At 54.9% G+C, this 23519-nt stretch overlaps 1 protein-coding gene across 2 annotated transcripts in view; it reads left to right on the top strand.

Moving 5' to 3' along the window:
* Positions 1-22813, top strand: part of LOC122367072 (CCR4-NOT transcription complex subunit 6-like) — a 65735-nt gene extending 42922 nt beyond the window's left edge. For both annotated transcript variants that reach the window (XM_043339854.1, XM_043339853.1), the window contains 9 exons: positions 16622-16754; positions 17618-17711; positions 18072-18226; positions 18712-18808; positions 19793-19966; positions 20252-20366; positions 20673-20853; positions 21203-21342; positions 21773-22813. In XM_043339854.1, the coding sequence (XP_043195789.1) occupies positions 16622-16754; positions 17618-17711; positions 18072-18226; positions 18712-18808; positions 19793-19966; positions 20252-20366; positions 20673-20853; positions 21203-21342; positions 21773-21852 (1169 nt within the window). In that variant the 3' untranslated portion in view covers positions 21853-22813. The remainder of the gene's footprint in view (positions 1-16621; positions 16755-17617; positions 17712-18071; positions 18227-18711; positions 18809-19792; positions 19967-20251; positions 20367-20672; positions 20854-21202; positions 21343-21772) is intronic.
* The last annotated feature ends 706 nt before the right edge of the window (positions 22814-23519 follow it).

The following is a 23519-nucleotide window of genomic DNA, read 5'->3' as shown; positions in this document are numbered from 1 at the left end:
ATAGCTGATGTTTATGATCTGGTCTGGCCCGATCAATGGTGCGAATTATGCATGTTCTGCCAATTTGACGAGATAATCGTTCTACTATGAGTACCTGCGAGTGTTCGTTCTTCTCACAAGTTGCTGTGTGGTTGTTAGATTGCGTAGGCTCCAGACGCTCGGCCTCAATGTGTTTGCGGTGAGTTCGCGTTATCTGACGAAGCGTAACCTTGTTTCTCGACAAGCCCCAGTTGGCTTTGCGGCTTTGTAATCCTTAACCCGCGCACCGACGGGGGGGGGCGGATATCCGCCCCCCCTGAGGTTTTTCGCGAATAGCGGGAAAACCGCGGCGCGTAGCGCCGCGAAATTTGGTATGACTATAACCTCATCAATTTTACACATGGTGTGCAAGTTTGAACCTCCTACCTGTTGAGGTCAGGTCACCAGGTCACTTTGAATGACCCAACCTCAAGTCACTTTTTTGCAACTTTGTCACCGTGCCAGAGCTACAGTAGATGTCGGAGGCCTTTGAAACTCGCAGGATATTATAAGGTCATTAGTAGCTACAATTTGTATATCTCGGAATTTTGATATCGGTGACCTAAGGTCAGGTCAATTTCGCGACCTCCCCATTATAAGTCAATGGGGGAAAAATCAACTCCCTGTTTTTACCACTAAAACGGGTCGGAATGGCCCCATATACCATACATGACTTCATATACGATCAACCTTCACTACCTTGAGGTCTGTTTTGCTGTTGGGCAGCTGTGAGGTCATGTGACGTCATCAAAGGTCACCAAAGGTTTTTGGCCAATAACTCCGTACAGGAACAAGATACAGACGCGTGGATGGTCTCATTGTGTTCAGCTCGTCAAGACGCATCGAATGATATACATGATGACCTCGAGGTCACGTGACCTGAGGTCAACCTTTGACCTTGACCTTTCGAGGTCAACATATATATCATTCGATGCGGATTGACGAGAGGATCACGATGATGCCCTTAGTTTGTTCCTATCTTGACTAAATCGAAAGTTATTCGAGAAAAACTCTCTCCATATCTAGCGCCGCCATTTTGACTTTTTCGACCCCTGTGACGTCATCTTTGACCTGACCTGAAAATGACCTTAGTAAAAATTGTAGATCTTGGCCGTGCGTATCCGATGCCGTTTACCGCTTGTCGCTATCTTGCTTCGTTCTCGAGATCTCAGGGGGGGGGCGGTCATCCGCCCCCCCCCCGTCGGTACGAAGTTGGCGCAGACCCCCGTCGGTGCGCGGGTTAAGTAGTGGATGCGTTGTTCTAGAAATAGAATCAGCCTTGGTAGAAAACGTGTTTCAGGAAGGGAACAGTAATTAGGACAAAATAACAGCTTGTTCCTCTGATTCCATGCAATGTTAACACAAAGGGAAATAATCCGCGGGAAGAGCCACGGCAATTTTCCGTATTTATGCAGGATAAGCCTTCGCTGAAATCATTTTCATGATCTGATTTTTATATCCGTCAAATCATGCCACTATGCATTTACGCTCGTACTTTCCTTGTGTTTGTATTAAGTCGTTTCTATTCGCGCTGCACGGCGCGGGACTGGGACCTGGCCGGCTGGGCGGCTTTTCACCCTGTCTCGGCCCCGCCGAGCCGTACCGCGGTCTGCCGCCGCCGAAACCTCAGCTCACTGCGGCCGAACGCGGGCGTGCAGAACGCCGCGGAGCCGCCGGGAGAAAGCGCGACCTTTCCGCATCTGTGGGTTTGTGGGGACGGCGCCGCGGCTTCCCGTGGGAGCGGCCGGACTGCGCAGATTGCACTGCGGCTGTCTGCGCCGCGGCTGCTGGAGCGCTAGTCAGGAGCGTTGCTGACCGTCCGCAGCGTCGGTCAGGAGCGCTGCTGACGGTCCGCAGCGTTCCCCGGGGTAATAATATGCCGCTGCCGACCGGAGGCATACTCTCCACCGACCGGAGGCATGCTCTCCGCCGACCGGAGGCAGGTTGCAGTGAGGATTGATGATGGCGGCCGGGCGTTCCGCGGGCTGATTGGGAATTAATGCCACGTGACTTGCAGCGTTGTCGAGATGCTGCGGCGGCGATTAATCGGGTGGAACATGATGAACGAGCTCCTGGGCCGTGTTCTGTGTCACGTGCGGGAGGTCTCGTCCACACCTGGTCCACTATCCGAGGGTCCGCTTCCCGTCTCCGCGAAAGGAAGTGGTTCGGGTGTTAAGTGAGAAAAGTCGAGAGTGAAATGCAAAGGTGATTTCTTTGTACTTACTCGTTGACGCAATCCAGAGCTACATTAACTTTCCCATAAAAGGTGCATGTATCTGTTCTTCACATTAGGTCCTTTGCAATAACGTAGCCGAAGGCCTAGCAACCTGTCAACCTGTCTGTCTGTGTGACCTGCCGCTGACCGCCTGTTTTCTCTGTGTTCCAGGTGAGTGACGGTTACCGCCCCGCGCTGGCGATGGTGCAGCCGCGTCATTGCCCTGTGTGTGCGTGTATGTGCTGAACTCCTCCGGTAAGTGTTCATCGGATGGGTGTCGCTTTCCAATGTAGTCTGCGCGTCACAAACCCAATCTGGAGCAATTCATGAAATATGTGTGTCGTTTCGCGACACATGCTGCGAATGTTCATGTTCGAAACTCTGTCATCGTCGTAAGACTCGTTGAGGAGCGAAGGATCATCATTGCGACCATGTTCAGCTCCAGTTGACATTCAGCCTCTGTTGGTCTTTAAGTGTCAGTCGCCCGTTCATCCGGCGCTCGCTCGATGTCGATACTCCGGCAGTTAACACCGCTACCCGGGTACAGTTGGGTCTGTGGCCCGCCGCGGGTCTGTGACGGCCAACGGACCTGTGACCGGGTCACGTCTGGTCGGGGACCGCACCGCCGCCTCCTGGGAAGGGCGGTCGGCCCGGCTCCGGCGCTGGGAGCCGGGGTCATCCGGGTCACTGGGCCAGGCGGGCCGCCGCCCGGCCTCCGCCCGCCAGCGGCGGAGGCCCAGAGCCACGACGGACAGCTGGGCAGCCGTGGGACTCAGCTGGGTAACGGCTGGGTCAGCTGATCGTCGCAGGGCAGCAGGTAGACAAAGCCTGCGAATGCGACAGGGGACTAATCAGATGGAAAGTGAAGAGACGTTTCTGGGAATGAATGAGTGAGAGGGCTTGATGACTAGGGCGCTACTGCGAAGTAACGAAGTAGAACACGCGCTAGTGCTTGTAGGAGCAAAGTGAGAACCGCTAGCTCGATGGGCATTGGACCTTGGTAGAGCACCCGCACTTCATCTTGTGCTTAGCTGCCAATCCGCCAACCGGTTGTTGGGTGATGCATCTGGGAAGCTTGGTAATGGAATGATCTTTACCCAAATATGTTGTGGCTGTGCTGGTAAAATAGTGAGTTTTCTTTCTTAGGGCTTGTCTAGTTCTCTCCAATTGTATCACTATTCTTTATAAAAGCACTAAGTCTTTTAAGGCTTTTCGCCGTCAGTCAGCTCCGGACTCCGGAGCACAGGAGTCTCTTCCTTGGCCTCGCTGCCAGCCTGTCCAGACCTATGCCCCCTGGCCACGTCTCTCGCCATGCCAGACTAACTACCGCCAGACACGCCACGGCCAGTGAGTTTGGGCTGAGCGTCAGCTAACAGGTAGCGTGTTAAACGGCCCACCAAAGCGGCGCAGTTAGCCACCATTATCATCATCGTTAGCGCCAGAGAGCGTCGCCCGACCGCTCTCGATGAGCCTCTTGTCTCGGATGGGTGTAAAGCTGGCTTCCGGGGTACTTATGTTGGTGGCGGGATCAGTGTCTGGCTTTCTATTCCGTCCTTTTTAAGTATATACGGCTGCTATCGTACATCTCGTCGTCCATTGCTCGTCTTCAATCCATTATTGTTCCACGGTTTGAGCGGCACCCCTACGCTGTTTTCGTTTCCTGCATGCCCCAGCGACTGAAACCCCGCCTAGTCGATGGGGCGCTGCCTAAACCGCTACTGAATGCCGCCAGTGGAGACTGATGAATCGTTGTTGTCGTCTGTCGTCGCTGGTTTGTGACAGCAGTGGTGAGCGAACGGACTGCTAGCTTCCCGTCGGCCTTCGACGCAGAGAGCACCGTACGACGGCGGTGAAGGGGCGGCTGTTTACCACCGACGATTAGCGGTCACGCGTGCGGCCGGCTGGGTCCGGCGCAGGGTATGCTAAGCGGCCGGCGAGAGCGGTGCCAGAGGCCACGAGTCGTAATCACGACCGTCGGTGAGATGGCAGCGGTGGTCCCTCGCTGATGAGACGGCAGAACGGGTGGGGAGGAACTGGATACGCTGCTTGAATCGCGGCTTTGTGGCCTGAAACTCGAATAGGGAAAGTGTGAAGTTGCATTGCGTTTTGTCGGATGTTGAGTCAGGTGGGTGTTAATCCTTGAATTGGTTGCTGGTGAGGTCACCTGGATATTTCAACCATATATTTGACGAAGCACGCAAGGCTTTAAGCCATTCTGCTGACTTCAAGCCTACTTAATTAAGGCTCAGGTAATCAAGTGACCTTCAACACCTCACACTCGCCATCAACGAACGTCGACGCCTGTCTTGTTGGATGGAGAGTTGTTCACGGCAGGGGTCGTGGTGTTTCGAAACACGCGTGTCCGAGCAGTCCTGGAGTACCCGACCAGACAGTGGGACAGACATTCATCCAGCTAGCTACTTAGCTCCAGCGCCAGAGGACTTTCGCGGCGGACACTGAGCTTGTCGCTGTCCCCGGTCGCAAATTTTCTCTAAGTTCTGTGTCCTCCGCAGCTGCCAGTCGCCGCTGGAGGCGCGCAATGCTCGCCGGGGTGGCAGTAAGTTACGCGGTGTCGAGGCCGAGTGTCGACGCTCGCTCCTCGGGGCAGGCCGCGCGGCCGCCGACCCGGTCTGCTGGTGTTGTGAAACACCCGACCACTGCCGCCGGGCGCGACGGGCCGTACGTGGCCCGTGTTACAGCGAGTGGGCGGGGCTGCCACACTCTACCGTATCTCTGCATCTTTGTTTTACCTGGTATATCGCGTGGGTGGGGTAATAAGCTTCGTGCGTGGCAATGCAACGCATTGCGTCTGGCATGCTGTTTTGCAAGAGATTGAGTTTCAAGGGAAGTGCAAGCATGATAAGAAAATGAATCAGGATCGGGAAAGTAGGACTGTCAGTTCTGAGGAAACCGAACGTGGAGCATGACATGAACATTGAACAACCTCTTGTTGCACCAGATTTTCGAGGACGTTTGCAGGCGGTATTTATCCAATTTCACATGTTTCCTTGTATTGCAACTTCATACCTTTACCTACGGTCACCAAGGAGCAAGGTTTAGGTCGTTCGTCATCAGCACAAAGTCCACTGCTGGTGCGCCGTGGCCGTGCCCTAGTGCTGTGAGCCGTCGGGCTTTCAGCCACAGTTTTCAGGAGAGAAAGAGTGAAGGAGATGATGTTATTGGGGGTAGAGAGCTGAAAGGTAGAGTTGACTGGGCAATACAGAGGGAGAGAGGGGCGATAAAGTGAGAGGCGGCCATCTCCCGGGGACCGCTGACCGGCGCTCCCCCTAACCCGGCGACCCCTGACCTCGGCCGCGGCGGAGACGTCTGGCCCGCGGCGGTACCGACGCCCGGCCGGCCGGCACAGCCAGCCCGGTGAGAGGTGACGGGACGGGCTCAGAGGGCCGGGCGATGCATCCCGATAGGCAGCGGCGGGGGACTTTCTCGGCGCCCAGCGCTGTGCTGGGGAATGGAGAGGCTGGCAGCGGTGGGATGTTGCAAGACCGCTGGATGTAAACAGGCGGTGATGGTGGCAGTAGTGGACAGGCGTTTGTATTTCAGGCTGGCTAGGTCTCTGGCCCCAGCCTGGTAAAGAGATGGTTTCGCGGTCTGGAGATAAGTGGCGCTAAGCTGGTCAGGAATGCGTCAAATCTTGTTAGCTCGGACGTGAAGTGGTAATTGATGTTCTTTGTACTTGGTGGGAAGATTGTACTGCGTCATCCCTGCTTAGTTGCGGTGCCGCTGATCCTTTTAACCAGCAACTTACCGTGCAACACAGGCCGCTGCCACCGTAGCCAGGTTCTGTTTACGTTGTGAAACTGTGACTGAACGCTTCAGTAGCCGATGAAGACCGCTGAACGCCTGAACTGTCCGTGAAGATGGCGGCAGACTGTGCTGGTCACGTCCAGCCGTGGGACCTCGTGGGGACTTGGCGAGAGTGTGGCAACTCGCAAAGGAGGCCTGATGATAACGTCTTTAGTGACCAGCTCACAAGTGGCGCGCAGATTGCCGGTTCACTGCCCCGAGGAAGTGCGGAGATCTTCGGTTTCCTAGCCCCGATATAGCTCGGAAATTGCTGGCTCGGCAGGCCGGGAGATTGGCCACCACGCTGTAAAAGAGCAGACGCAGCAAACAAACGGGAGAAAGTGGGATTACGGCCGACGGTGCGGGCTGAGGTAATGCTTTTCAGTCACGCTGTGTTACGACTCGAGTTGGTTTACTCGCACATCAAATATCCAAGCATGGAAACCCAGCCTGAAATCACTGCTATTACTGTGTGACTGGAATTGTCGGAGCGATCCTGATGATCGGCAAACGAAACTCAATTACTATCAGCTGATAAACCGATAGGCCAGTGGACCTGGCGGGGATGCGTTACCGCGAGCTCTGTCCCGTTGCTATTCGCGCTCCTTCCATTGTTTGGTTGTACTTTGCTGTCCTTTTCATATCCTTTGCTTCACTTTACTCACCCTGCAGGACTATGTTACTGTCTGCGTCACTTCGCTTCTGGTTCGTCCCCTTTGCTTTGCTGAGTCGCCACAGCCAGCGCTGCGATGGCGGCCCAAACCGGCGCTGGCGTCGGTCCGACGCGTCAGCCGCCGGCCGGGGTCGGCAGAGGTCAGCTGACGTCACACGGGGTCAGTCAGCTGTTGTAATCAGCGTCCGGTCAGCGTCTGGTCAGCGGGGCGCCCGAGGGCGCGGCTCGGTGCTGATCTCAGCGAGATACTCGCGGCTGGAATCGTGCATCGGTCAACGGTCTCTGCGGCAGATAGCCAGGTGATGGTCAGACGCCGGTGGGTGCGGCCGCTGGCTTCCCTGGCCGACCGTTGGAAGATGTCTGTCTGTTTGTCTGTTTGTCTATCTGTGTGTCCGACTGATGCAGATGGTACCAACTGACCCGCGACTGACGACGGGTAGTAACGGGGTGGGGTGAAGACAAACGGTGGAGTGAAGTCGGCCACAGACTGAAGAGACGTCATGCTTGGTCGATCGGCACAGAAGGGCTGGATGTGCGGACTAAGGACGTGCGTATGACGTAGAGGAAAGGGGGTAACGGGTTTTGGATAAACATCGCTAGGACATTAGAAACTCCGATGAGCTGCAAGTCTGAGTTATGCTATCTTTGACCTAGAAAAGAGAAGGTTTGATCGTTCTTCTATTCATCTGTGTGGATGAGCGACCGACACCGCATGGTTTGCGTGCCGGACGACAGTGCTTCTGGACAGCAGCGGTAGGACACAGCCTGTCGTGTGTGACGGACGGTAATCGGTTTTACTGCGCCACTCACTCAGTGTCCACTCAGTGACGTTAAACGGTAACTACCGGGTTACCTTCCAGAGGGTCTGCGTGTTGGATGACTGTTGAGCCGTCCTCGCTGTCACATTGGAATCCTGTCCAGCCAGCCGCCGCTCCGGAGGGAATTCTGCGCATTTGCCGCAATCCCGCGGCTCATCTCTGGCATTTCGTAATGCCCTGGCAACTCGCTTTTGCCTGAGTACTTGAGCAGCCGCCGAACGGGAAATGCGACGAAGAGGTACGGACGGCTTCTCTCGAGTCGGAAAGAATCCATGCTGAAGGATTTTGACGAGTACCTTGGTTAGGATGATTTGCGGAGGAACGTTTTTGGCCAAAGTTATGTCTAGAAGTATGCGGAGGCGAATGCACTGATATTCTTCTTTTTGTGTCCATTGTACAAAGCGTGCGTCCTGGCTCTTGTCAAGTGAAACATAGCTCTGGTTATACCCGGTAGTGCCGTCGCTCCTGTTTAGGGAACTCCGCAGGAAGAAGTGCTGCCAATTAGTCGGTTCACCGACTGAGTGAGCAGGTGATCGAGTGTTTCGCTGGGTGACTCGATGACATCAACCCCACTGAGTGGCTGTTCAGCATGTCAGACCGACAGCTACCCCACCGTGTGGGAGGGTGACGAACCGACACCGCTAGGCTGCCACTGTGGGGATGACGGACCGACACCACTAGGCTGCCACCGTGTGGGAGGGCCACTGGGCTGCCACCGTGTGGGTGTGTGACTTATCGTGTCGGAGGCGCGGCTGTTGACGTCCTGCCCTCCCGGCCCGTTGTGGCCGCCGCGACCTTCCGCCCTTCGTCGCCACTGGAAGTGATCCATCACCTCCAGAAGGGCGCCACGTCCGCCGCTGACGGCGAGACGAAAACAACCGGCAAAAACGCGCCGCGCGCGCAAAACACCGCAGAAAAACTACTACAAAATATCGGAACTCATTCACTACGCTGAATGGAATTATAAATGCTACGTCAGGGTTGCATTATTTGACCTTCAACTTCACCTGGTACGCATTATACACCGAAATGGAGCATTTATCAGCATTACTTGTAAAATAAATATAACCTAATGCCGGTGTTCAGCTCTCCCGGGCTGTTCCGTGTTCCCTGCCACCGTTTGGCGCTGAGGCGCGATGTTATCGCCGTATACGGCGGGCGGCAGCCTCCCCTGCAGCTGCTGCTACCCACACAGGCACCGCCCGGTAGCGGGTCGTGTTACTGGGTGGGTCGCCGTGGTGCTCTCGACCCCGCCCCTGGGCCGAGGAGGCGGCCGAACAGGGGCGGGGTGCCACCGAGGGCGAGAAGTCAATGAACTGATGAACGCTGTAGAGGTGAAGTGACGGCATAGGTTTTGAGTAGCTGTTGTCTGCCCTACTGTAGCCATTTGATGGACGAGGAGGCATGTTCTCAGTCTCCCATGGTTGGCGAGACTATTGAATCGACAATGTCATACTAGCTGAGTGTATAGGACACATTGTAATCCTTGTGGCGACCAAGTGTAGAGTCCATTGTATCGGAGTATCGGATGGCTGATGTATCAATGGACGAGGCGAGAAACCTGGCAACTGAGATGTACTGAGAGTGAGCCTCAGGGCCCGCTGACCGCTGACCTAAGGAGATACCCGTCTCCATCCGATGGAGACGAGTATCTCCTAACGGGCTGTATGAAGTCAGATTGTTTGACGGGTATCTCCTAACGGACTGAGCGGAGAATGACGGGCTGATGCGCCGTCGGGGCCGGGTTTAACGGCCCGCCGGTCGTTCGTTTTGCGATTTGCTGGCGACCCCTCGACTCTATCTCACATGTGGCCCAGTCCTAGCGGATCTTGTGGTGTGCTGCGAATCCTTTGAATGTGTTTGAACATAAGATACGCTATGCAAGCTCTGGGCGACGTCAGAATGCAGGTGTGACCGATAAGAAACCGTCGAATCGCCCCGACACCCCAATAAGCAAGCTGCGGTTCGCTAGGATGGCTCCTGCCGGGCTCCCTGACTTTTGACTCTGACTGGCCGACGCCCACTGGCTGAGCTGTTGAACAGCCTGTTTTCATTTCTTCCTATCGGCCACTAGACACATTGACGGACACTGCCTAGCGGAATTATCCCAAATGTCGCCATTTTTCCTGGTCGGTCGTCAGCCTCTCGCTAGAAGCAGGTCAGCACCTGTTGTTGCCGCTTTGCGACACGGCATTTTTGTGTCCTAAATTTCGGCTGTCGAAAGCTGGACAGGGCTGTGCGGACATCACAGAGCCTGCTGCCCGGCTCTGGAAATACCAAAGGATTTCAGAGAGCTTTTCCGACGGGTTTCTGTCGTGCTCACGCCGTAGTGAGGTGTGGATGTCGTGTGTAGCCATTGTGGCGTAGTTTACTGGATTGAGTTTTATTACGGCTGCCTCTGACGGGTGGACACTTTCCGTAAATTGTGGCGGCGTTTTCTGCCCTCGCCCCCCCCCCCCCCCCCTCGCCCCCGTCCAATCGTACTACTGGTGTGTTGTGGCCGGCATATTTCCTTGTCCTTCGTTTGTAGGATTTCAGGTCTGGTGAGTGCGTTGTAAACTGAGGAAGTTGTCATGAAAGCTTTGTGTGTGCCTCGGACGGTCCGCATGCTATTGAATACTGCCATATTTCAGTGTATCCTGGGGAGAGGTAGTCGCAAAAATGCTTTCCATTTTCTGTAATATTTTGTGTTGTACATTTGCCAACCGCTTCAGAAATAAATTTCTTATTTTCTGCCTGACATTCACTTTTTTCTCGGTGTGAATTTCCTCGCTTAGACCCAATAAAGCAAAACATGTCTTTCCTTGAATAGTTCTCGGAGGTTAGTATACCAACATGTTTGCTTCTGCGATGACAGACGTAAATCCGATGCACGTTGTGTTGATTTCACTTCATGATAATCCCTACCGGTTGCGAAGTGCTCGCCAGCATCCTCTTAATCCATATGAGTTGACACTGAACGCTTCATATTTTTGTCACGAGACCAGTCTGTTTAGCGGCTCTGCTCGCTCAGGTAGACAAATCACCGCCGATCCAGCACTGCTCCCCGCAGTGCTGCGACGCGAACAATCCCTCCACGCCCTGCAGTATCTACTCTGACGGCAAAAATGGCCGGCCGGTTTGTGTCGCGGAAGCCACATCCGTGTCGGGCGGGTGCTGAGCTGCGCCCGTGCCCCGTTTGTCCGTGTTTGAGCCGTGTTTGCCGGAGTTTGTCCGAGTTTGTCGGCGTTTCTCCTGTCGCGTGCCGGGTGTATCAGCCTGCCCCGGCCGCGTTTCTCGCGCTGTGAGCCGCCTGGTCCGCCGTACGCCGCTGCTCACCGAGGGCGCGCTGCCCGACCCGGTCACTGGCCCTACCCGCTTAGAAAGCGGCGCTGACGTCACAGGCGCAGACGGTGACGTCATTGGATGGGTGCTGCTCCGTGACGGATAGGCTAATTAGTAGATATTCTAGTTACGCTCCTGCAAATGAAAGTTTCCAGCAGATTATGAAAAGAATCTTATTTATGTGAATAATATCCTTGGATGCGGCATGAAAATCTGCTCCCCAAGAAACAATGTATCTGATTTGCTTGTCTGCCGGTGTCCGGTGTTCCCATTGGCCGATAATTACGAAATAAATGTTTCAGTGACGTCACAAAGCTAAACTTTGCCTTCTGGGAGCAACAACAGCATCATTTGGGATTCCGCGAAAATTCTGTTCATTAGTTGTTCAATTAATGTGCTCAGATCGTGTTAAGCGCCATTATCTTCAGGGGCCTCGGCACGGGCTCGTGTGGCGTCGTGGGAGAAATCTGTCACGCTAATCCCCTCTGATATTCGCACGTTGACATGGGGCTTATTTGGTTGACGACCTCGTGTCCCTATCCAGGTGTGATCGGAGGCCGCTCAGACCTGAGGGTTGCCGTGCCGGAACGCTTATAGGTGACCGAATCAGTGTGAAATGGCCCGAAAAATGGCGCCCGAGTACAGTGCAATGACCTGCGTAAGTAGTTCATTCGAGGCAGGATCGAAACTGTGACCGATGGATTAGGGCTCCATGTTCCGAGTTGTTGACAGGCTGTAGATAATCTCTATCAACTGCAGAACCGTGATACTCAAAATCACGTCATCGATTCCTGGAATCTCTTACGGACATAGTTTGTGTGCTATCGTGGACATCAGGACCGACGCAGGCCTTCCAGAAATGTCATATCATTCATATCATAGGGGCCCTTCCTCCGCCATCCTCTGATTTTATCACCTGCGAGTCTCTGAGCTCTGCTGGCTCGTACCGCGGTTCACGACGTTCAAATTCTCGTATTGAATGTGGTGCCATTGCTGAGCCCTGAGGCACACACCGTATCCGCTATGGGTCCGCGTGACCTGAGACAGCCTGATGTGCCCACTGAGACGAACTCGTGGTGGGTGCGGCGTGACAGGCGGACAGGTGAGAACGGCAGGTTCGTACTCGGGCGTATCCACGAGTGTGGCCGAAGGAACCGTTCGCTTTGGCCCCATGCTTGGCCGTACATTCACCGGGGCAGCGGCCATCCACTGAGGTGGGCGCCGTGGACTCGTGGAGACGGGAGAGTGGCGGTGCCGTGCGTACCCGGCACCCCGAAGGCCGACGGGCTCGAGTCGTTCGCCTTGTGGTCCGCCTGACCGTCGTGGTGTGGTTTGGTGCTAGAAAGGATTTCTTTGGGTGGAGGCGCCTGGCCGTTGACTATTTGGGAAACAAACCCCTAAGCTGCTCTGCTCTCGTTGGATAATGTAAAACATGGAAAAACAGCTTCCATCGAAATCTCCGCCACTTTTGCCAGTTGCCACTACCTTTGTCAAGCCACTTTATGCCATATTTGCGCTTCTTGGAGTTGGTTTTCTTATTCTTGGAGCGGGAACTACTTCTTCACAGGCTGGCTGAGTTGTGCCTATTTCTAAAAGCCTCCCCCCCCCCCCTCCGTGCGCGTCCGAGTCCAGTGTATATCGGCGGCCGGTTACGGTGCCGATCTCGGCTGCAGCACTGCGGACCGGCCGTGCGCCGGGCACCGTTAGCGGGCCGACCGACCGACCCGGGCCGCGCCTGTGTTCGAACACCACTGACAGTGGCGGGGAGCGAGGGGGCGGGACGGCGGGCGGGTAACGGTGGGCGGCACGTGTGAGAGGGAGGGGAGGGATTGGAGGTCACCAGGAGCGGCCCGGAGACGGAGGGCTGAGTAACGGGGCACTGGGGTGGGTACGAGACGACGGGAGGATCGGGTAACGGGTAATGCGTACGGGCTGCAGATACAAGGAGAGCCCTGGGTAACGGTTTAGTGGTGTGTGGGGGTAAGAAACAAGGGTAGGACTAGGTATCAACAACTCGTATAGGGGAAAGTGGGTGTATTGCGCCCTCCTAACCAATTGCGCCCACCAGCATTCCCACGGATTCAATAGCATGTTTAGAATTTTGTGTTCGAAAACATTATTTTCACCACTGGATTGTTCATTTTATGGCCCAAACACTCCGATGAAGCCAATCAGCAAGGCTCATTACGCCATCAAAGATGTTATGGCGTTTTCTTAACTTTTTTGCAGTATTTTGAACCGTTGGCTATAAAAATTTACGATATTTGTGTGATTTTCAGAGTGATATTTAGAAAGAAAAATCCTTTTTTCATTGTATTTCACTGAAACCGTAAACTTCCTGCAACATCTTTATGATAACTTCTATGCTTTTATCAAAAAGTGCCTCAATTTTAATTGCGCCCATGGCAATTGCGCCAGGGGGGCGCAAATAGAATAATGGTGTAGCCATTGTATCACGACAGTATGAATGCATCATTAACTGATTGCAATGAAGAAGGAGTTTTATGTCAGGCAAGGGAGCAGCCCGCTGTCGTCAGTCCGCAAATTATCTCTAACGTCAAACTTATAATGCAGCTGCCATTTAGGCTACGACTTGTGGTGTAATTGACAAAATACGACATTTTCAACATGGACTCAGGCGTGAGAAGTGACAGATATGATGAAAAAGTAAAAACTGATGTCATTAAGTTGTCAAAACTATAAAATTATTAATTTTGAGAGAACCGATTGAAAATTTAACTGTATAGGCGCATACGTTCACATATGTCTAGTCGGTTACAGTAAACGTTTTCGTTGCACTTTTACAAGCGTATACGGACACATGTAAAGTTATCTACCTGGGCAAAAGACATTGCGATTTATATCTACATTTATTATTCATCCAGCCTGAATAACATTATAAATGTTTAAGTAAGCCGCAATGACATTAGACTGCCGGGGTGTATGCATTCCGTCTCATTCACTTAGCCATGTAAAATATAGGGCGCAATTGGGTTCTAATTGCGCCATCCCCCTGGCGCAATTTACAGCAGTTGTTGGCAAATGCGCCCTTTTGCATGTTTCTGAAAAAGCAGCTGTCAGAAGCAAACGAAACATTATTAATTGATCGGGAGGCTCTTAAATCGTAGCCAATGAGCTCCTCTTTGAAATGGTTACCAGTGCATGCTTATATCTCCAGCGGTTTTCTTGCAATTAGCGTTTTTCCTTAAGGTGGCGCAATTCACCCTCCTTCCTACATTAGAAGAGTGGTAAGAGTCAAAGAAATCGTATACTGCAAAGTGCATGCTCTTATGTACAGGTCCAGATTTCTGCCATCCTTTATAAACGGGGAAGAGTAAGTTTGGCAGATGTCATTGCCGATGCCGGTGCGGCTGATCATACACGGCCTCTCCGCTCTTGGTGTTCCTCACACTGCATGGCTGCTGTTCTGTCTGCTCTCTCTGTCTCCTGCTGCTGTAGCCGTCTGTAGCTGCTGCACCCGCTGACAGACTGGTTTATCCGCTGTCGTGTCGAACAGGCTGGTTTGTCCGCTGTCGTGTCGAGCAGAACCCCCATCGGCGCTGGGTGGGGCGAGCGCCAGCCGCACGCACACACGCAAACGCACGCCGTATGCGCCATAACGGGTCACAGATAACCTTGGAGCCCTGTCAGAACTGATGTGCTGGATTTGCGAGCGGCGGCTCTTTTGCGGAACCGATGTCGGAAATATTGCTGATTTGAATTGGCAGTCAGGTGAGCGGCGGTTACACGGGGACGGCTTTGAACAAAGACCCGCTTTGAGCAGCGAAACTTGCAGGGTTTTTGCGTTTTTCATTGTTAAGCCGGTACATTTTACGAGGCTTATGCATCTTTGTGTGGAGAGAGAGCGAAATGTGATGTGCCTTTGTCGGCTGGCTGGGTGGGCAGCCGCTTTCTTTTCCGGTCCTACCATTGCTGGGCGGATGGAATGAAATGACAACCAGTCATATTTCCTCTTCCTATTCTGTGTTACTGTGGTTGCGCCTCGTTTTATGCGTACAGTACCTACAAAACATTTATTTTGCCAACGTCATTTCACATGGCCCACTATGGCACGCATGGCGCCGCTGTATTCCATGCGCCCATTTGTTTTTATTTGACAGCGGTTGCACAACGCTCGGTACATTTTGGACCAGGGTCAGCTGGGCTATTTGTTTGGCCTTTGTTTCCGCAGTGCGCGGTGCCGTTTTTATACCGCCTCCCGCCGCCGCCGCGGCTCTCAGGTGCCGCCGCCGGCGGGGAGCACGCACCGTGACGGTCTCCTGACCCAGATGGGCGCTCCTTTGTTTACCCAGTCAGCTGACGGCGGCCGTGACGTCACGCTCAGCTGATGGCGCCCCCGGGAGGGCGGAGAAACCGCCGGCGCTGCTGGGGAGGGATGGGAAGGTAGGGAGGGATGTGAATAGGCGGATGGATCTACCTGGAACCCTGTGAGGAATGTAGTGCCACGAGTGAACTACATACCCGTATTTCATGAAATAAACGATGGGGCTCCGAACGACGTAGCCATGACCGAGGGATCAGCAGTCCACAGTTACAAAGCCTCCTACATTTCGTTTTTAAGTGTTTCCTGGCCATGCTGTTTCTATGAATATAATGACACAAAAAAGTTCCTATTCTTTTTGTATTTGTATTTGCATTTAGACTGGAAACTCCACAGGTGGCTATTACGAGCCCAGTTGGTGGCTATTACGAGCCCAGTTCTTTTGTGCCTTACACTTCAATTTTGTCATTGCTTACCGCACCTAATCCAAACGATGGCGAGCTATAATAATTCCTTCACTTATGGCATGATGGACCAGTCCACCACTGTTCGCTTTCCCTCGATGAAGAGGACTCTCGCCCGGTCCGCCCCACCACCAGACGACAGTCGCCTGCCCGTCTGTCCCAGCCCCTTGTGCGCCGTCCACCGCGGCTTTATACACACACTCCCGTGTGAAGCCTCGGCGGCGGCTGCTTTGTGCCACTGTGCGCCGCCTGTCTCATGCGGCGCCGATTTCGCCCAGCAGCGCCCGGCGTCATTTATTGTCCCCATCGCTCGCCGTTCTCAGGAGGAGCGCTCGCCTCTCTGGCCGCCGACGGTCTCACTAATGCCGTTGTGATTTGGTTCCATTGTGGAGACGGAGGCGGCGCTTTCCAAAGCTGTGCGGTGTGGGTTATTTATTTTAGTTGGTGTGACAGGTACGGAGACAGCTGGCAGCGGGGACGTGTGTGACGGCTTCTGATGGCCACCGTTCGGTGCCCACATCGCGGTCGGTGGGGCTGTATGGATGTCAATCATGGCGGTCGGCCGCAGATCCGTTCAGAGCTCTGTTCGCCCCCCGTTTATTTATCAGCAGGCTGCGAGCACGCTGCTACTTCTTGGCTCCTCATTGGTCGAGTTCAAGTGGTCTATTCGTTAGAGCAATGAGAGGCCAAGAAGCGCCAGTAATAACTTCCTTGAATGGGGAAAACCGACAGAACGCTGATATAAAAACAGCGACCGAACAGAGCTCTGGTTGTGGTCAATGATGAACTAGAACTAGAAACTGTAATTAGATAGCCTCCATTTCGTTACTTCTTCGTTAGCTGATTTGTCGTTATATGAAGAAGACTGTATCTTTGTGTTTCTTTCTCCATCTGGCTGATTATAATTAATGTACGAATGTGACCTATCTGAATCGTTTCTCGTAGTCCTTCTGTGACCGCCATGATTCCCCCGCCGTTGTCAGTCTGTGGCCACTTTTGACTCTCGTCTGTTCTGTCCCTCAGTGAACGTGTCTCAGCCCCCGCAGCGTCCGTGGCTGCCGCTGGGTCGTCCCTCTAGCACACACAGCACCTGCATCTTTACCGTCATGTGCTACAACGTGCTGTGCGAGAAGTACGCCACGCGGCAGATGTACGGGTGAGTACCGATTCTGTACGGGATAGGGTACGGATAATGTACGGGTCAGTGTACATACGGGTGAGTACCGGCACAATGATCATTGGACGCCGTCAGGGCACCGTGAAAGGTTCTTTGTGCTGTCTTGGTTACCCGTTGGCTGTTTATGAGCTGGTTTGTTGGCTCTTGCTATTATCAGCCTGTTGGTGATGCGTTCAGTTGGGTTGGATGGTGTAGGGTTAGTGGGAATAATTGCCGACTGTCGTTGTGGTCCGAGGTTTGGCAGTCTGCGAACCATTGCTGGTAGTTTGGGGGCTTTATTGTGGCTGTCTGAGGCGAGAGTCGCCAGGGAGCTGTCTGACAACATGTATGTTGACTGTTGTGTCTGATTCGATGAGGAGACGCCTGCTCTATTTTACCGTGCATCATCTGTGTGCGGATCCCTGCACTGTGGGGCTGTGTTGTGGCTCTGGTTTTGTTTGGGACTGTGTTCTGTTTTGGTTGTGTCTGGCTGCCGTGTCTGCGCCCGAGTCTGACGTATGACCCTGTTCGACGTCTAGTTGTGTCTGGTCCGTATCTGCGCTTGCAGCTAGGCTGTGTCTAGCTCCTTGTGACCCCCCCCCCCCTCTCCCCCTGTCCCTCAGATACTGGATGGGCGCTGGGACTCACTACCCCCCCCCCTGTCCCCCTCAGATACTGTCCCAACTGGGCGCTGGGACTCGCTGACCCCCCCCCCCCCCTGTCCCCCTCAGATACTGTCCCAACTGGGCGCTGGGACTCGCTGACCCCCCCCCCCCCCTGTCCCCCTCAGATACTGTCCCAACTGGGCGCTGGAGTGGGAGTATCTCTGAACCCCCCCCCCCCCATCCCCCTGCCCCCCTCAGATACTGTCCCAACTGGGCGCTGGAGTGGGAGTACCGGAAAAAGAACATCATGCAGGAGATCAGAAACTACTCGGCCGACATTATCACGCTGCAGGTTCGTTATCACGACACAGTGACGTCACCGTGGCAATGGGTGACGTCAAGGCGGCACTGACTTATGGATTGTGTGTCGGTGCGAGGGCACTGAGTGATGTCGATATTTGAACCGTATTGAACGCGTTTTTCTTGCTTGATCAATTGTCAGTTACTGTTGTACTTATGCTCTTATTTCGGTAAAGCACAGCAGCTTCTATTCAAGGATGTCGTTATCTCATGTTCTCCCATGCGTTTTCTAAGCAGTGCGGCTAGACGTTCCAGCTCTGTTGCTATGCTGCCGGGGCGTTCTCTGTGTCCTCACGGGCTGTTTCTGTACCACAGCGCGGTAACCGGGTATTTCTCTCTGATTATTCCACAGGAGGTGCAGACGGATCAGTTCTACAACTTTTTCCTGCCCACCCTGCAGCGCGACAAGTACGACGGCATCTTCTCGCCCAAGTCGCGCGCCAAAACCATGGCCGAGAGCGAAAAGAAGTACGTCGACGGCTGCGCCATCTTCTGGAGGACAGAAAAGTAAGAGACGCCGCCGCTCCTCGGTGTGTATGGGGGGGGGGGGGGCTTTGGAAGAGAGCAGAGTTGTGCGAACGGCGGGATAGGGCTAGCTTCTGGGCTGCCGTCTGCTCTTGGAAATTAAATTTTATCGATCTCATTTTGGACACGGAAGATGGGCTAACTTTCGCTATATATGGACTCGATATTAACTTAAACCTTGCGTATTTGGGTTCCTGGGTAAACCCAGCAGCTCCTCTATTTCTAATTGAACAAGCACTTCCAATACCATTTCAGTGCGCGTGAGGGGTACAAATTTAGGTCGGCGGCGTTTTGTCGTGGCGCACTGGGTCACCCCGCCCGCCCTTCGGTCCATACTCCATACCACTCACTCCCAGCGGGGTGTTTTGTGCCGGGTTGTGCTCTCCCTCCCCATAAGCCGGTCGCGCCGCCCGCTCTGCCGTTCTTTGGCCTCCGACCCTGACCGTCCGGGCCGGGTGTTTGCGCAGGTTCAGCCTGGTGAAGGAATACCTGATCGAGTTCAACCAGATGGCCATGGCCAACGCTGAGGGGTCCGACGACATGCTCAACCGCGTCATGACCAAGGTGAGGGTGGAGACGGGAGCAGAGGATGTCCTAACGGCTGCTGCTGCTGGCCGGTGGTGATGGGTTATTTGGGTGGGGAAGACGGAATTAGAGGGGGGGGGTTGGGTTGCCTCAGCTGCTGCTGCACCACCGGTGGGGAGTTTTGGACTGCTGAGGACTGGGAGGCAGGGAAGGGGTTTTTGTGTGTGGAGCGGTGGGACAGACGTGGGTTTCGGTATGTGTAGCAGATTGATGGTTTCTGAGATTGAGAATGGCTTACGATTTGGGTATCCAATGGGAAGACCTTTCTGGATCACAGGCATTTTATTGGACGCCCCGTTTTGTTTGTCCTTATGCCCAAAAGTAAAGCCTGATCACATTTAACTCTGATCATCCTTTAACTATCCTTCCTTCATCAGTGCGTTGTGCTGGCTGTGCGAGTGTTACACGACCCTGACCTCTGCAGTAGGTCCCCACCCTCCGCCCATATGGAGCTTTGTGTAAAAACCGGCTCTGTAGCACCAGTCGGCCGGTGGCGGGGTCAGGGGACCGGGCCCATCCGCCCCCATCCGGTCGCCACTGCCGAGGGATATGGAGCGGGCTCTGTTTTATCTGTTTTGTCCAGTGACACTGACCTCTCGCTGCCAACCAGCCGCTGGCCGGGGTGAGAGGTCTGAGGTCCCCCCTGTTGTGGGTATCCGAGAACAATACTAGGGTCGTGTCAAAAGTGTCCGATGTCCGAGTAAAAAGCTACGCGTTCGTTCACTCGGCAGTCGTCTATTGAACACTATGAATCCAACAATGTCCTCAAATCAGTCATGCGCTGCCAGCTAGATACCCCAATTATTGACCCTTCCCTCCCCCTCCCCAGGACAACATCGGCCTGGCTGCGATGCTGTAGACTGACCAATGTGACCATCCCCCCACCCCCCACCCCCACCCTCAGGACAACATCGGCCTGGCGGCGGTGCTGGAGACTGACCATTTCCCTCTCCCTCCCCTCAGGACAACATCGGCCTGGCGGCGATGCTGGAGACGCGGGACGCCGCCTGGGAGAGCGGCGCGCCCTCGGACCCGGCCCAGCAGAACCAGCGGCTGCTGGTCTGCACGGCCCACATACACTGGGACCCCGAGTTCTGTGACGTCAAACTCATACAGACCATGATGCTGATGCACGAGGTGAGGACGCGGCGGGTCCGGGGACTTCTGGATGTCACTCGCCGATCGGTCTGGGCCTGGGGTCATTCTGGGTGGGAAGATACAGAAGTGTATAAGTGCGCCTTGGGTGGAGAGATGGAGAGCTGTGTAAGGGTACTTCTGTAGGTGATTGTCGGGGATGAAGTGTGACCTGGCACGGGCTACCATGGCTGTACTTATCAATCATGGACCGTAACATGGCGGGTGCGGCGATATTTGTGTGTATTTCTCGTCAGTCTGGTGACGTTTTTGTATATTCCTGCGCAGATCCGTCAGATCATGGACCGCGAGGTGGCCAGTTTTCGGCCCGGCGGCCACCGGGCGGCAGCGAGCAACATCCAGCTGCTGCTCTGTGGGGACCTCAACTCGCTGCCCGACTCGGGTCAGTTGCTGGGGAGTCACTGGGGGTCATTGGGTGTCAGTTTCTGCTAGAAGTCACTGGGGTCACTGGATGGGACATCACCCCGGCATTAGCTTCGGTGGAGTGTGTCATGTCTCCGTGAAGAGTCACTGGGGTTAAATCAACTGGAGAAATGGTTACAAAAGTCATTGGCGTAAGAAAATCGATTCCTCCGAGATGCAGCCAATAGCCAGATATACCCCTCGTTGTAACCCGTATACACACCTGGCTGTCCCCATGAGCCCCTCCATTGACTGACTCTGACCGATCCCCTCCTGTGTCGGGCAGGCGTGGTGGAGTTTCTGGTAAACGGTCGCGTACCGGCCAACCACCCGGACTTCAAGGAGCTCGGCTACAGGACCTGCCTCAAGAAACTCTCCGTGTCCAACGAGCGCAGCGGCGAGTTCACGCACCCGTTCCGGCTGGCCAGCAGCTACTCGCCAGACATAATGCCCTACACCAACTACACGTGAGTGGAGAATGCACTACACGGCGGGCACATAATGCCCTACACCAACTATACGTGAGTGGATAATGTACTACTCGGCGGGAACATAATAATACCCTACACCAACTACACTTGAGTGCATGATACACTACAGAGCACCGACAGAATGCCCTACACCAACTACACGTGAGTGGAGAATGCGCTACAGAGCACCGACATAATGCCCTACACCAACTACCGGTGAGTGTATAATCCACTACACGGGTGCAACACGGCATCGCTATAAGTAGATGATGCCCGTCCTGTATTGCGTGCTCCTGCTGTTTAACATGTTCTCGCCACCGCTAACGCGTTTTCCGGCCGTCCGCAGGTACGACTTCAAGGGCATCATCGACTACATCTTCTACAGCCGCGACACGATGACGCCGCTGGGCATCCTGGGGCCTCTGGACCCCGACTGGCTTCGGGACAACAAGGTGCAGGGCTGCCCGCACCCGCACGTACCCTCAGGTGAGAACTACCGACACCTGCCCCTCCCGCACGTAACCTCCAGTGAGATAGTGTACCGCCCCTCAGCCCGGGGAACCGACTAGGGTCGACAAGGAGTGAGTAGTGGACGCCAGTGGCGCTATCTTTTGAAGTCAATGGAGCTCCTATGTATTTGCGTTTAGAAGCAAACCATAATTTAGGCTGCTTAGTTTTCAGTAAAGGTAAAATAACCCTTACTTTGTTAAAACATTCGTATGTGCTTGTTTCATGTCGTGTTTCAGTTCCCACAATTTTCATAGTTCTTGGTAAATCGCCACGGGTGTTGTACTTTTGTTGGAAGGGTGAAGAGGGGATCTCCTGTGCCCTCCCGTCCGTCGTTTGACTCCCCGTCCTGTCTGGCCCCGTCAGACCACTTTTCGCTGACCACCCCCGTCCTCCCTCTCTCTTTCAGACCACTTTTCGCTGCTGGTGGAGCTGGAGATGTCGCCCGTCCGGAGCGACACGGCCAACGGGCTCATCGCGCACCGGTAGCCGCCTGTCGGCCGCCGCCGCAAACAGAAGTACCGCCGTCCGCCGGCGGCGGCGCCACGCCACAGTTTTTTACCGGCCGGCCGGCCGACCGTCACCGATCGTGTGCGAGCCAGCGCGTGCCAGCGGCGGCCGCCGGGACAGCGAGAGAGAGAGAGAGTCCGCGCCCCGGCGGCCGGGAGTGGGAGAGAGAGTGCGTGTCCAGAGAGAGAGAGAGTGTCCGGTGTGGGAGGTGTGTGCGCGGCCCGGCCGGCGGTCCGGCGGTCCGCGGCGTCCGTCTGCTCGCTGTCTGTCTGTCTGTCCGTGTGTGCGCGCGTGCTCTGCGCGGCGGGTGGGGGCGCGTCGCCGTCTGCCGACTCTGCGACTGTCCGGCCGCGCCCGGGGCGCCCCGCGCGCGCCCTCGGACGCCCGGGGCGCCGCCGTCGGCGCCCAGTACAAACGTGCACGCCGCGCACACTTCCTGTCGCCGAACCCGGCGCGGCGCGCGGCCGTCTTTCAGAGCCGCCGGCGCCCCGTGCGTGTGTGTGTGTGTCCGAGAGCCAGTGTGCGCGTCCGCTGTGTGTGTGTCGAATTTTTAGATCTCACGTACGTACGACGGTCGCGCCGGGCCCGTGCGGGCCTCTTTTTGATCTATTTTACCCTGTCTCTGTTCGTTTGGCGCCGGCGCCGCGGCGAACGGCGTGCGCATTTCGAGTGGGCTGTTTTATCTGTGCGCGCGTACGTGTGCGCGGGCGCAGTGGTGGGAGGTGGGGTGTGTGTCTGTCTGTGTGCGTGTGTACATATTTTATTCCATTGTGTGCGAGCGGCGGTGTGCGCGTGAGAGGGTGAGCGGCCGCGTGAGAGGGTGAGCGGCCGTGTGAGGGTGAGCGGCCGCGCGCGAGGTCCGAGGGCGGTACAAACTGTGTACAATGGCGGCAGCCGCCCCTGTCCCTCCCTGTACATACAATACAAACACCCGAGAATCGCAAACGCTCTTACTGCTGGGGAGAGGACTGAGGGCCTGAGTTGGGATGGGGTGGGTTTGTGGCTGGGTTTGGAGCCATGCAACTAACGAGAAAGGCAGGGTGAGCGCGACTTTTCAGTCATATGGACAAACAAAAAACGCAATCTTTAGAGATGCTGGGAAAGAGGCCCTAACTGGCTTAGCCGAATAGGCGACTGCCGTCCGTGTGCGGGAGATGAGCTCTCTCTGGGGCAAGGTCTCAGCTCTTCTCGGCAGTCACACACTAAGCATCACCACATCCGAACATTCAACGTGCTCATTATCAAACTACATAGTTTTGGCTCGACTGCCAAGCCCTGGATGTGATGATGGTCGAGCGAGGTTACTGCTCCCACACTTCCAAAGAGGGTCAGCGTAGGGTTAACCGGTCCTTCCCGACCCTAAGAGGGCTTTTGATGAGTTAAGAGCTGGTCCGAAGTACATTGCAAGACTGACAGGATTATGTTAGAGACGTTGCAGAGCTGACGGGACCACGAGATAGACACTGGATAGTGGAGGGACCATGAGATAGGCGTTGTGAAGGCCCATAAGGGGACCATGGACTCATAACTGTTGTGGGCTTGTCGGGCCCCGGGTGCCAGACCGAGTGAAAGGCAATTTAGGACTGATTGAACCCCGCGATAGGAAGTGTTCTCCCAAGTCCCAACCCCTCCCCACGACATCCTAG

The sequence above is a fragment of the Amphibalanus amphitrite genome, unplaced genomic scaffold (assembly GCF_019059575.1).
Source record: "Amphibalanus amphitrite isolate SeventyFive unplaced genomic scaffold, NRLGWU_Aamphi_draft 000848F_arrow, whole genome shotgun sequence".
Lineage (NCBI taxonomy): Eukaryota > Metazoa > Arthropoda > Thecostraca > Balanomorpha > Balanidae > Amphibalanus > Amphibalanus amphitrite.
Note: the sequence above shows the minus strand (reverse complement) of the source record. Positions and strands in the feature narration are given on the sequence as shown.